We start from the raw sequence: 14,559 nt of genomic DNA, 5'->3' as shown, positions 1-14,559 counted from the left end.
ACTATTTAATGGGCTTATAATTTTTATGATTACCAATATGCTTCAACTATTTTCTACCATTTTATTATTTTATCATTTCTAGTGTGATGGTTTCCTTTTGCTTTGTCCCCCCTCTTTTCTGTCTTTTTTCCTTTCTCGTTGTATTTTTCTTTACTCTTTTCTCCGTCTACTGCAATGTTTCCCAATAGGGATGCCATTGGCAGTTGATCTGGCCATTCCTTGGTGTGTGTGGCTTCTCTGTACTTGGCAGAACCTCTCTGTTGGCCCTGCCACTAAGTATTAGTAGCACCCCAGTCTCTGGGACAATCGAAAGCACATGTACCCATTTCCACCTGCCTCCTCCAGTGGCGTGCACTCCTAATTGCAAACCAGTGCTGACCAATTTGGGACTTCCATCTACCATTTCCTGTCTCTTGTGGTTACTCTTATTTTTCTAACTTGGCTTTTAGTTTTATCTTAGTAACCTATGTGCGTAGTTTGAAGACTCAAATAGTGCTGTGATAGTTACTGCGCCCAACAACAAAGATCTTCTACGTCACTCCTCTCGGCTTATTTATTTTCCCCACAGCCAACACTTTTGAGTCTTTTCACTTTTTCTAGAATTTACTTTTATGTTTCTGAATAGCGTGACTATACGGTTATTATTTAGTGTCCTAGTTGAGAATATAACATATTGACTTCCTGTTGTGTCAGATTAGATTTTTTTTTTTTTTGGCCTGCTCACAGTATCTACTCACAAAGCAAACTTTCTCTTCTCCATTTTGCTAATGTGGTTATTTAACATTTTGTTTCAATTGTCATTTAGTTTTTGCATCAGAATTTATGAATATTGTGCACAAGTGAGCCACCTAACGTTCTATGATTGAGTTTCTTTTCTTGCACTGTTTTAATTTTCCTTAGAGTTAATACTTGTCTTTGTTTTTATTGGCTTCCTACTCTCAGATTCTTTCACTAATCAACCCTACACCATCTGCCAGAAATGTAGCTCACTTCTTGACATGTTCAAACACATCAGGTACTTCATCAGTTTCTTTTGTTCTTATTTTCTTGGAGACATCCCTTCTGGAACCTCCATCCTCCTGTGCCGTGACATTGAAACGCATTTATTTCCATGTGGTTTGGTGGGGTTTTTTTGGTCACTTTTGAGGCCCTTGTTCCTTCTGGATTAGCTTCCAGCACTCTTTCTAGATCAGAGAGTCTTTGCTCTCTAAGACTTCAATGTTTCACATAGGATAGTTATATCTAATACTCTTAATGAACGCTAGTTGTAAAAATAAACGATTATTTTTATTTGAAAGCACACCAGATCCTAATTTATAAATGGCAGTTACTTAAATTTTAACTATATTTTCTCTTTCAAGTAAAGAATTTACAGTCACTTACAGACATGGAGATACGTTTTCCATATCTCTGTGAAGCAATGGCATAGTCAACACCAATATTCCTACTTACTATGTTTTGCATACCACACAGAGAGCATTTTAATCAGCACACAGTTTCCATGTGCCATTCTTGCTGCTGGAGAGACACAGATAAGTGAGTGAAAACTGGACCCTCCCTTGACAGAGCTCAAAGTGCAAAGGAGGCAAAAGATACTTTTAGTGATGACTCTACACCATGTGTTATTGGTCCCATGTGTACACTCAGGAGAGTGTGAGTATGGTGGAGAGTCAGAGAGTGCTATGAAGAAGAGGTAGTGTGGTAATGTCATGCTGGGGGTTTGAAGGAAGAGTATACACATACACATACACAAACACACTTATCTATTTTTTGCTTGACATGATTTCCTTTGCACAGAGGACTGAGGTCTATTTAGTGTCTGCTAGACACTCAGTTGATTTTCATGAGAAGCCAAGGGAGTAGACACCATCCTCTCACTTTACATGCAGAGATGTCAGGTAAGGGGTGGGGACAGAGCCAAAACTCACTGATGCTGGCTTTAGAGCCCACGCTTTTCCCATGACATTTTGTAGCCTTGGAAGTCTTAGATATTTAGGTTTGGAGGTAATATCAATATTTTATATTTTTTTTTGTGGGAATCCCTTCTATGTCCTCAGATGGTGAGAATTTCAGAGACAGTTTTATTTTCTTCCAAATTACTTTAAAAGCAAAATACAGGAGCTTGTCATTTCTTGCCAAAAATATTGCAATAACCTGTGAACTGGATTGGGGCTCCCAGTGCTCTCCTTCTGCAGTTCACCCTGGCATTGCCACCGAGTTACTCATTCGCTTTTCCCTTATCGGATCCACTGTGATAACTCCTACTCATCTCTCAGCACCTGCCTTAAAAAGTTTTCTTGTGGGCAAATCTGTCTGCCTCCCAATGATAGAAGTACATCTTAAGTGCTTACTTCTTAATTCTCCCGTAGTGTTTTTACGTTATTTTGTTACAACTCTTCTCTTAATGTAGTCTAAGACTTTATTTGTCTGATATCAACTAGACTGTGAGATCCTCAGAGGAAAGTGGATATGTAATTATTATTTGGGAAATGTGTGAAGGTGGAACAAAGCACTAATTCAAAAAGGAGGATTTCATTTTGCCCAAGATTCATCAAAGTTGTAGGTAATGAAGGAGTTTAAACTATTGATGTCGGTAAGTGTAGGACTGGTGTATCATGTTTAGATGTTCACAGTTATTAGCTATGTGATCTCGGAAAGTTACCCAGTCTTTGTGCTTTTGTTCTTATTGGTAATAATAGTACATCTTCTAAGGGTTATCTGTTTAAGGGACTACAGAGATCTAATTAATGCATAGTGAATGGCCTTTACTGTGAAAAATGAAATGTATTATAAAATTTGTTGGAAAAACAATAGATAAAATAGCATTTATAATTTATGTGTATAGAATAAGAAAAAAACGATATCCACATACTCACCATATTTCTAGGACCCCCTCCCTCCAGTATTGTCTCCTTACCCCCTTTCCCAGAGGTACCCACTAAAATGAATTCTGCATTTATTAATTCCTTGCTTTTCTTTATGGGTTTTGCATGTGAGAATATACAGCTAGACAATTTACTATTTTGCTTTACATGTTCTGAACATAATATAAATGGAAATAGGTTGTGTATATTTTTTTGCAATTTGCTTCTTCCCTCTCAATATTATATTTAGGAAATCTATGCATGTTCATCTGTACAAACGTAGTTCATTCATTCTTGCTCCTGCACGGTCTTTCACTGTATGACTGTTCTGTACTTTATTTATTCATTCACTGATTCATTGTCCTGACAAAGGAAATTTAGGCTGTTTCCAGTGTGGGTTTTTGTTGTTGTTGCAATCATGGCTGTGTATGTCTCCTGGTCTACATTTGTAGAAGCAGGGTATATGTTATAGTATGTGAATTACAGGGTTCTGATATATGTGCTCCTTCAACTTTACTAAATATTTCCATATTGTTCTCCAACCAGTAGTGTACAGACATTCCTGCTTTGCAACAGTCTCTCTTAGGCTCAATATTGCCCAACTTTTAAATTTTGTGCCAACTGTGTGATTGTAGAATGGTATCTTATTGTGGTTTTCATTTGCATTTCCCAGTTTTTACTGATCTACATGTTTTAAAATGTTTACTAGCCATGTGTTTCTCCTTCTGTGAAGGAACTGTTCACATCTTTAGTCCATTTTTTAATAGTCTTGTTGGTCTTTTTAATTGAAATATCTAAATATAATTGTGGATTTGTTTATTTTTTGTAGTTGAATCAATTTTTGCTTCATGTGTTTCAAATTTCTGTTATCAGGTGAATAAATATTTAGGCTTGTAAGTCCCCTTAAAAGATGGATCCTTTAATATTATAAAATGACTTTTCTTATACCTGGCGACATTCTTGCTCTGAAATCTACATTGGTATTAACATAGCTACTTCAGTTTTCTTTGATTAGTAATGGTATATCTTTTTTAACCTGTCACTATTAACATTCTTTTGTCTTTCTATTTAAAGTGGGTTTCTTGTAGGCAGTAAATAGCTGAGTCCGGTGTTTTTACCAATCTGGTAATATTTGCCTTTCAACTGGGTTGTTTAGGCTCATTTATACTTAATAATATTATTGACATGGTTAGGTTTAAATCTACCATTTTGCTATTTATTTCCTATTTGTTCTATCTGTCATTATTTTCTTTCTCCTTTTCTGTCTTTTTCAGATTTTTTTTTTTACAATTCCATTATATATTCTTTTGGCTTATTAGCTATAACTCTTTTATTATTAATTTATTAGCTGTAACTCTGGCTTTTTTCTAATACATGCATTAAAGCTTTATTTCTAAATATCACTTAAACTAGATCTCACAATGTTTTGATTTTTTTGTTACTTAGCTTTTGTTATTTTCTGGTGACCACTATTATGCCTTCTTTAATCCTTAACTATTCAGATGTAACTTTTCAGATTTCTGAAAGAACAAACTAATGTTCTTTACGTATTGAATTCTACCATGATTGGTCAGAGATTGGCATCTGTACTTCTCCAACCTTTTGAAATTTATGGTGGCTTTATTTATGGACCAATCTGTGCCCGACTTTCATGATATTTTTCTCTGCATGAAGAGTTACATATTTTTAAATTGCAGCATTCATTGTTGTGTAATGCCATGTGTATCGATTAGATCAAGCTTGTTAATATGTGCCATCCTTATTTTCTCCTGTTTCAGTTGCTGAGAGACATTTTAAGGTTTTAGTATCAAGGTTATTCTAACCACATAAAATGAGTTGAGGAATTCTTTCTTATTTTTTGGAATAATTCCTGCAAGAGTAGAGTTGTTTTTTATTTGTTTGTTAAATGTTTGATAGAACTTGGGTTAATTGAAATCTCCCATTGTGGAGATAGATTATCTGTCAGCTTTACATTATGTCAGTTTTTGCTTCACGTATTTTGAAACCAGAGTCTAAGATGCATACATATTTATAACAGTGTGGTCATTATGTAGTGACCCATGTTACCTCCAGTAATGCCTTGAAGTCCTTTGCTTTTTTTAGGGAGGAGAAGGGCTATCTTTCTCTATAGTTTGACTTTCAATTTTTTAAATATTCTTATGTCTTAAGTGTGTTGGTAAATGGTATATCACTGGAGTTTTTAAAAAATACAGTCTGACAATCTTTGTCTTTTATCTAGGGAGTTTAGTCCGTATAATGTTAATGTCTTTCATCCCCTTCTAAACAGTATAAGAACCCAAGACACTTTAACTCTGATTTCTCACTTTGGTGCTTGCATATATCCATCCATATTTTTTGTCCAATATTTTAGCTCTATCTGGTTATTCTTTTTGATTCTCACAAAATAAGCATTTTATTATTGTTCCATATGTTAAAAGCTTGTTTAGATTACCCACATATTTAATAATGTATTTATTTACTATGCTGTCTTTTATAATGTTTGATATTATTTCATAAATTCATTTTCATGCTAATTAACATTAATATAGTAAAATAACTTAAAGAGTCAAAACAAGACTGCTTTAGAAACCATCAGCCCCTCATTCTCTCCCATGTTCCTCTCTCTAGAGGAAACCTCTTTGAATTCTTTTGTTTAATCGTTTTGGCATTAACTTCTATATCTTGAATAACATGCTTGTATTACTAGTTTTTGAGTTTTTTTTCATGTTATGGGTGTAATCTATTGACTTTACCCTGTGAAAGGTGAAGATGAACGCATTTGTCCACTTTGTCTCCCTCTCCCTTCCCATTTTCACTACCCACATCATAATTCCACTATGACAGAGAAGGGGAATCGTTGCTAAGTTGGTACAAAGTTTCAGTTTTGCACGATGAAAACTGTTCTGGAGATGGATGGTGACGGCCGCACAACACGGTCAGTGTACTTAATGCCATTGAACTGTACCCCTAAACGTGGCTAAGATGATAAGCTTCGTGTTATGTGCAATTTATCACAAATATTCTTGTCAGTTACAGTGTATACTGAAATGTTTACCACTGAATGAAGAAGCCTGGGTGGGACAGAGGTGAAACAAGATTGGCAAAAGGTTGGAAACTTCTAAAGCTGAACTACAGGTACATGGGGCTTCATGGTACTATTCTGCCTACTTTTGTGCAGGTTGACAATTCCATAGTAAATCTTAAAAAAAGAAAAACAAACTAGATATTCTAATAATATAATATTCTTGAAGAAAGATTTCCCATGGACTATGACATGCTTGAGTGGACTGGTTACTCCTTGGGTTTGCTGCACAGTGCCTTCATTCTAGAGATTTCTGCTGCTGAATTTCTCATTTTCTGGATCCTAGATCTTTATCTTCCTTGGTTTACATCATTGTTTTGGAAAAATTTATCCTCCAGTAATATCCAATGAGAGCCAAAATTCTTTCCAATATCCAGTGAGAGTGCTTGTATGTCTGCTAAAATCTTTTTCCACTCTCACACTTAATTAGCGGTTTGAGAGCTGAGTTGTGGTTACAAACATTGAGCCATAACTTTGAGTCAAGCTGCTTGTTTTGTTGTCTCTTCCCTAGGCAGAGCTTGTTTCTTGTTTATTCTGGCACAAGGTGTGGAGTCCTTGTGCCGTCAGATTTACGTGAGCGTCTCAACATAGGCTGCCCACCTTTGGTGAGCTTTACTCTTTGCTTCTTTTCGCTCTTGTCCTCCATGGCCATTAAAATGGAAGCTCACATCACCTGGGCTTCTCAGATGCTCTCAGGACAGAAGCCTGTATCACTCCTCACTGATGCCTCTGAATTACATCTCTCACTTTGTTTTGAGGTTGCCTAACATCCTGCCAGATCAATGGCACATTTAAAATATATACTTCCTGTATTTCACCCAGCAATCATAATTGTTTGAAGGATAGCTCAAGATATGTAGTCTCCCTGGAAATGGTAATCTTTTTCCTCATAAAGAACAAACTTTTACAATGTGGACATAATTTTATCCTGAGAAAATCCCTGTTGAACAAATAAGTTATTAATATCATTCATCCAGGAAAATGTACATTCAAGTTCTAATAATAATGGTCACTATATATTTTTTAATCAAAATTTCAATTATAATGGTTAATTTTCAAGTCATATTCTAGTTTCTCACAGAAACATGATTGCTTAGATATGCTTCATCTAGCTAGTGTACAGCTAGAATGAGCTACTGCATGTAAGTACATTTTCCTGCTAACTGACATTTACTTCTTTATTATTTATTTATGTTGAAGTATAGTTGATTTACAATGTTGTGTTAGTTTCTGGTGTACAGCATAGTGATTCAGTTTTATATATATATGTAGGTTATACTATATTAGGTTATTACAAGATATTGAATATAGTTCCCTGTGCTATACAGTAGGATCCTGTTGTTTACCTATTTTATATATAGTAGTTTGTATCTGCTAGCCCCAAACTCCTAATTTATCCCTCCCCACCCTTTCCCCTTTGGTAACCATAAGTTTGTTTTCTATGTCTGTGAGTCTCTTTCTATTTTGTAAATTAGTTCATTTGTATCACTTTTTTGGGATGATATTTACTTCTTAAAGTTGTCAAAACTTGTTTTAAGCACTTCAGATGGAGTGTTTTCCAAAATGTGTAAGTTGTTAGGCTTTGTAAATTGAGTAGCATGGGCATAAGTTGATTCTTCCTTTATCAGTCAGTCCTTGTTACTAGGAGCAGCATGGTCCAGCGGAAGGACTTGGACATCAACATTAGACAGATCTAGAGACGCATCTTGATTCTACTACTTAATAAGAGTGTGATCTTAGGTAAGTCACTCGTCAGTGATGTGGTGAAGCCAGCTTATAGTGACTCACCAGTGCCTGTTAAGTTTTCAGTAATTTTATGAGCTGATTCTTAAACACAGCCAGCACTAAAAATTCAACTATAGAAACTTGTAAGTAAATAATTTGGATTAGAAACAAAGGTAATAAATGCTCAAAATCACTACTCCCTAATTATTTTACTGCTTTTTTTTTTTTTATTAGTTATGCCCTTAAGTTTATTTAGATTTCTGGTATCTGTATAGAAGAAATACTGTATGATGTGCTCATCTTTTCACGACTCTGCCTTCAGTGCTATCCCATTGGTTCCCTGAAACTGGTCATGTGGAGTGTTTACACCAAAGAAATTGGCAAGTGCTTACAATTCAGTATTTGATTTATTGTCTTGTTGGTTGTCTGGACCTAAGAAAGTGATAGAGAAAATATTAATAATGCAGAGTAAATGTATGTGTGTCAGGTCTGTAACTGTTACATTTCGAGTAGACAAAAGATTCTGGGCAGTATTTTACCAGTGTTTGAGAACTGTTGTCCAATTCGGCAAAGAAGTTGCTCAGTGTCACTGATAAACAAGTGAAATTCTGGTATATCTTTGTTATTTTCTTTTCACTGTGCCTGATAATTTAAGCAAAGACATTTGCCAACAGTTACGTAAGTGATAAATACTCCCATTTGTTAGGTTGTGTATCATAGGTTGGCTACCAATGTAAGAATTTGGCAAAAATGTAAACAAGCATTCTATGAGAGTCAATTGGCTGTATAGAATTTACAGTAAAGAGCATTGCATATTATTATTTGGAAATTGAATATTACACACCCCTTATATCAGTAAAGTTTATAATAAACGTATATATACATATAGGTATATACCTTTTAAAACATATAGCCAGTTGCTAATATTTATAGCACACCATTGCCTAAGCTCTCTGAGATTAAGCTTCTTCATTAATTTTAAATAAATTATCCAAAACTATGAGCACCATGCTTGACCAAAATTGTAGTTTAGTATTCATACCTATTTCCTTCTAAGATTGAAGACCAGTATTTTTTTCTCCCTCCCTCTAAACCCCATATATAGACATAACTTGAGAGCCATTGGGATATATAAAAATTTTGCTTCTATGACATGGCTCCAGAGTACAGTCAGCTTTATTATTCATGATTTCTTTGTGCAGATCTTTGGTACCCTACCTTGACATCAACTGTCATTTTTGCTTTTTTCAGATCTCCTCCTTTTAATAGCCTCTCCTGTCTCCCCAGGGTTCCGTTCCATAAGGTACAGCCCATCTTGTCTTTTTGCTGGTCTGGAGACTACACTTAATCCTAGGTATGGGTACATAGATGCTAAGTGAGGACCTAAAGGGCTTTCTTGTAATTGCTTTAGTCTACTTGATTCTAGCTGTGACCTCTTTTCTTACATGAAAGTCATGAACTATTTTGGGTATAAAAAAAGGATTGTGTATAAAGTAATCAACAGCCGTTAGCCCACTTAAGGAATGAAACACAGAAGATGCAAAGGGCCCTCATGCTCCTCCCTGTTTCCACACACCTCCCTTTTCTCCCCAAAGGGAACCACTAGCCTGAATTGATCACCCCCAGACATGTTGTTACACATTTACTTCATACGTATCTGTTCAGAAAATCCAGGGATTGTTTCACATATTTTAAATATATAAAATATGATAAATGTACTATATATATTCTCTTAAAAATTAATAGCCTTTATATTTTGGAGCAACTTTAGGTTTATAGAAAAATTGAGCAGAAATTAGAGTTCTCATATATCTCACTTCCCCAGTTTCCCCTACTATTAACATCTAGCATTCGTGTGGGATATTTGTTACAGGTGGTGGGTGAATATTGATACAATATTATTAATAAAGTTCATAGTGTATGGCTGTTGACAAATAGATAATGTCTTGTATCCACCATGATGGTATCACACAGAATACAGCTGACCTTTGAACAATGTGAGGGTTAGGGCACTGACCCACCGCACAGGGTGAAATCCGCATACAATTTTAGCAGTTTCACTGCCCTAAAATCCTCCTGTGCTCCATGTCTTCATTCCTGCATACATCCTTTGGAATCTTGATTTTTTTTTTTGTTTGTTTAACATTATAGTTTTAAGGGTGTCGTAGTCCATTTGGACTGCTATAACAAAATACCATAAATTTGAGGGTTTTTAAGCAACAGACATTTATTTCGCACAGTTCTGGGTGCTGGAAATTGGGGATTAGGATGCCAGCATGGTCCTCTTATGCATCACAGACTTCTTGGATTCTCACGTGGCAGCGGGAGCTAGGGAATGGTAGGGGTTCTCCCTTTAGGAGCCCTAATTTCATTCTTGAGGGCTCCACTCTCATGGCTTAAGCCCCTCTCCAGAGCCCCATTTCCTAAGACCATCACATTGGGCATTAGGATTTCAACATCTGAATTTAGGGGGACACATTCAGACCAGAGCAGAGGGTTATCTATGTTCTGATTCATTCACTGAATTTTTAAATTTTATTTTATTTTTTCTGTTTAATCCAAATCCTTTGCCAGCCTAGGAAGTTTTCTGACAATGAGCAGAGACTATAAAGAGCCAGACACTAAGTCAATGTAAAATCACGTTGTGGCTGGACATGCACATTTGCATGGGTTTAAATTTTTCGTAGAAGGCTGTCTAAACATAATTCTCTCATATGGATGCCATATCACAGGGCCCACCACACAGATTCTGGGCAAGCTTCAGTTCTCTCAATCCAGTGCCCTACTTGGTGGAACCTCTCCCTAACCCGTCTCATAAACAACACAAAGGTTGTCACGTGATGCGTTCACGCTAACTTGCTGATCAGCATTTTCTCTGTGGATGTGCCTCAAATTAAAGATCTGTTCTACTGGTGACAGGACATAGGTTGTTTCTAGGACTTTGCTATTACCAAAAACTCTCCTTCAATCATCTCATTTACTCTCTTTGTGAGAATACATGAGCGTTTCTCCAGGGTATGCCCTTAGAAATGGAATTAGGGAGTCATGAGATTTTTAAAATTAATCCTTTATACCATAAAGTGGATAATAACTACCATTTTAAATAACATTTCTGTGTGAACAGATATTTCAAATCTGTTGTAATTTTTACTGTCTGTCCCTTTAACGGGTGACCCTCTCTCTTACCTCTTGGGCTTTTTCTGATCCTAGCTCTTTTTTTTTTTTTTCTCCCTACCTCCCAGAAATTCACCTTGATGATTCAACATTTCCTTTATTTTTAAGTCTAGGAGTCACTTCTTTGAGAGTTCTGACTCCAGCCCACATCTGGATAAACACTCCTCCCTGGCTTTCTTGCAAGGGTCCTTATGTCAGCTGTTTTATAATTGCATGTAGCCAAGTTGTCCAAGGACAAAAAGCACGGCAGAGTGCACCCTTGTATCCCCTGTGCTTAGCATCCAGTCTGACACATACATAGCATTTGTTTGTTTGTCTTTGACGGGGAGGTAATTAGGTTTGTATTTATTTATTTATTTATTTATTTATTTATTTATTTATTTATTTATTTATTTATTTATTTATTTATTTATTTATTTATTTATTTATTTATTGATGGAGGGACTGGGGATTGAACCCAGGACCTCGTGCGTGCTAGGCACACATTCTACTGCTGAGCTATACCCTCCCCCCGCATTTATTGAATTAAAGGAGATATGAATGAATGAATGTAGGATATCAGAGTCATCTCAACAATGGCAGAAACTAGTGCCCTCCCCACGGTAGCTGACTGGACCATCACGGGCTCCATTGTCAGATGACAGGCGGATAGGGTTCAAGTGTTGAGGGCCAAAGATAAGGTCCCAAGACTGCTTCCTACCCAACAAGGACAAGGCGTGTCAGTTATGGCTGGGAAAACGTGCACAAGGAGGAGATGTTTTCAACTCAGACATTCATAAGTGGAGTCCTGCCTCTGTCTACCAGCTGAGAGATCTTCAGATAATGAACCACGAAAGCCTGCTATGCAGCGGCCTTATGCAGTCATTTTTCATTTGCCACCAGTCAGCTTCAGGGATCAAGGACAGCTGTTATTTTATGCATATATGCCGCTCATGCATGTTATTTTAAAGGCATATTTTAAAGTTATAAATATGGTACATTGAGTTAATGAGGGATGTTCTTTTGGTGGCAAATATTTGCATTCCACATATGCCTCTTGATGTCAAGAGTGTAACCATTTCATTTTCTTCTTTTTCTCAGGAGGCTGGGATGCAGATGGAAAAGGCCCTAGTGTCTGGGACACATTCACCCATCAGGGAAGAGAGAGAGTTTTCAAGAACCAGACTGGCGATGTAGCTTGTGGCAGCTACACTCTGTGGGAGGAAGATTTGAAATGTATCAAACAGCTTGGATTGACTCATTACCGCTTCTCTCTTTCCTGGTCACGCCTGTTACCTGATGGGACGACAGGTTTCATCAACCAGAAAGGCAAGTGTTTCTTAAAAATAGAAGGTTGCAGCTTTAATTCAAGGTTATTGCTGCAGTCTGGCATAATTAATCCAGGATGCTATTCTGCAGTGTAGCTTTGAAATGGCAAGTTTTTAGAGTGATTATAGGATACATTTTTTGAAATGGGTTTGCATTAGCTGTCTCAATACTGTTCTGGTTTTCCTCATCTGGGGCTCTTTGCTGGGAGAGGTGGAAATAGGGAGGGGGTTGGAGTAAGATGTTATTTGAGTGTTAACCTGAAGGTGAATTTCCAAATGTTGTGTATAAATTATTTGCAGTTGTGTTAGGCTGTGATGCGTCATGAAAAGCCCTGCAGAATTTGAGAAGATTCTGAGCTGAACTGGAGCAGAGTTAGTGGAGCTAATTAACTAGCACAGAGGCTAGTACCAAAGCCCCGGGAGTCTGTTTACTTGGGAGTAAGTGCCAGCAATTTCATTTACTATCTGTGTGAGCATCTCTTGGGCATTGCTTGGTGCCTCAGTTTCCCCGTGAGTAGAAAGGTATGCTGTAATAGTCTGGACTTCAGAGTGTTGTTGGAAGGTTAAATGAACAATCTTTCAAAGTGCTTTACACAGAAGCCTGTATATTGTAAAAGCATTCAGTCAGTGTTAGCTATTATTCATATTATGACTTGTGATTAAAAAGACCACCGCCTTATTTGAAAACCTATTATTTATGAGGCATTTTACATACATTTTTTTCTAATCTCCACAAATCAACGAGGAAGGTATCATTATCATATTTTACAGAGGTGCATGTTCAGATCGAGAGATTTTATAAATTTGTATTTTTTGATGGATCTGGAATGTAATCCTAAGGTTGGTTAGCTCCTTCCGAACAACAGAGTTGACAAAGTGTGACCCGAGGGCCAAACTTGGCCTGATCCTATTTTTGTAAACAAAGCTTAATCGCAGTGTGATCGTGCCCATTCCTTACAGGTGGTCTCGGGTCTCTGGTCTTTCCCACTACCACGGTAGAATTGAAGACAGCCTGCAAAGCCTGGTCCTTTGTAGGGAAATTTTTGTGACTCCTGCATGACAACGTAACGACTTCTTAATAAAGAACTTTTATTTCTCCTTTGTTCTGGAAAAGAGCTTACATTCCTCCTAGGGTTGGGACTAGGGGTGACGCAAGGAGGTACCTAATGTACAAAATTCAAGAGGCCTGTACTCTCAGCATCTCACAGCTGCAAGCTGGGCACTTGCAGGGCCCTGTGTGAAAGCACCGGCCTGTCTCACCTCCCTTCCAGCTCAGAGGGCCCGCAGAGATACTCAGGGGTTCTTTTTGAGGCAGTTATCTCATTGCCTGCAGAGCAGGGGCAACCTGTGACAGCGGTTCCTGGGTGGACTTGTGCCCTTGCAGTGTAATCTCTGTACTGTGAAAGGGGACCACAGCTCATGGACTCCCCTGATAGCACGCGGCCTTAGCATGGCCTCCCCCAGATAAGGACAAGATCAGCAGGCCCTTTACTTGATTCTAAAGACTTTAGCCTCTGCGACTAACTGCTGTTGGTTAAAGGTCTACTTTCTTGGTATCACTGGCCAGGTTTTTGTTTTTGTTTTTTTTTTTTTTTGACTTTGAACAGTGAGTAATTTGTTGTTCAGTTTAAGAATTAACTCATAATTTCCTACCATGCTAACCCATCATCTGTACCCTCTCTTTTCTTTAGCATCATCGTAACCCTCAAGAGTCTAAAAACTAAGGGTAATTTTTGAATCTGCTGTTTTCTTTGCTTCTGATGTCTAATTGGTTGCCAGATACGATCCATTCTCTGTATGCCTCTTAAAAAAATTTTTTTTGGAGGGGGGAGGAGGCAATTAGGTTTATTTCCTTGCTTATCTATTTTAATGGAGGTACTGGGGATTGATCCCAGGACCTCCACATACTAAACATATGATCTACCACTGAGCTACACCCACCCCCTTCCTTATTTCTCCTTCACTTCTCCCCTCCTGGCTGTCTTTCTGTCCCTGCCCTGGTTCAGGTGCTTGTCATTCTCATCAAGGGCTTTTTGATATACCCTTGATAGGCCTACTTACTTTCATACTCTTTCTTTGTCCTTTAATCCTTTGTACAAAATGCCACCACAGCAATTTTCCGAATGCTTGGCCCAAGTCATGCTGGCCTGCATTGTCTTCTGCTAAAACAAAGCAAGATAAACATGTCTTTAGTTATCTAACTCCTTCATGTATCATTCCAGATTTTATTTGACTTTGTCTTAACTCACCTCTGAAACATTACAGGCTGGAATTAATTCCGCCGTGCATGTGGTCCATGCAGTTTCTCCACACAATGCCCTAAGCACATAGCCCACTTCTTATTAAACATACTATGCAGTTGTCCACCTTTGTAGAGATTCTCTTAAGCTCTTCCTTCTGCCTGTAA

At 37.4% G+C, this 14,559-nt stretch overlaps 1 protein-coding gene across 3 annotated transcripts in view; it reads left to right on the top strand.

Annotated features, from left to right (window-relative positions):
• The window catches only part of LOC105075296 (cytosolic beta-glucosidase), a 102,121-nt gene that overhangs the window by 22,295 nt on the left and 65,267 nt on the right, over nucleotides 1–14,559 (top strand). For all 3 annotated transcript variants that reach the window (XR_006727704.2, XR_006727705.2, XM_010963050.3), the window contains exon 2: nucleotides 11,926–12,153. Coding sequence is in view for 1 of the 3 variants with exons in the window: in XM_010963050.3 (XP_010961352.2) it covers nucleotides 11,926–12,153 (228 nt within the window). In the remaining 2 variants the exon portion in view is untranslated. The remainder of the gene's footprint in view (nucleotides 1–11,925; nucleotides 12,154–14,559) is intronic.

The sequence above is a fragment of the Camelus bactrianus genome, chromosome 2, assembly GCF_048773025.1.
Source record: "Camelus bactrianus isolate YW-2024 breed Bactrian camel chromosome 2, ASM4877302v1, whole genome shotgun sequence".
NCBI classification, from domain to species: Eukaryota; Metazoa; Chordata; class Mammalia; order Artiodactyla; family Camelidae; genus Camelus; species Camelus bactrianus.
The sequence above is the reverse complement of the archived record's forward strand: the minus strand, read 5'-3'. Positions and strand labels throughout refer to the sequence as shown.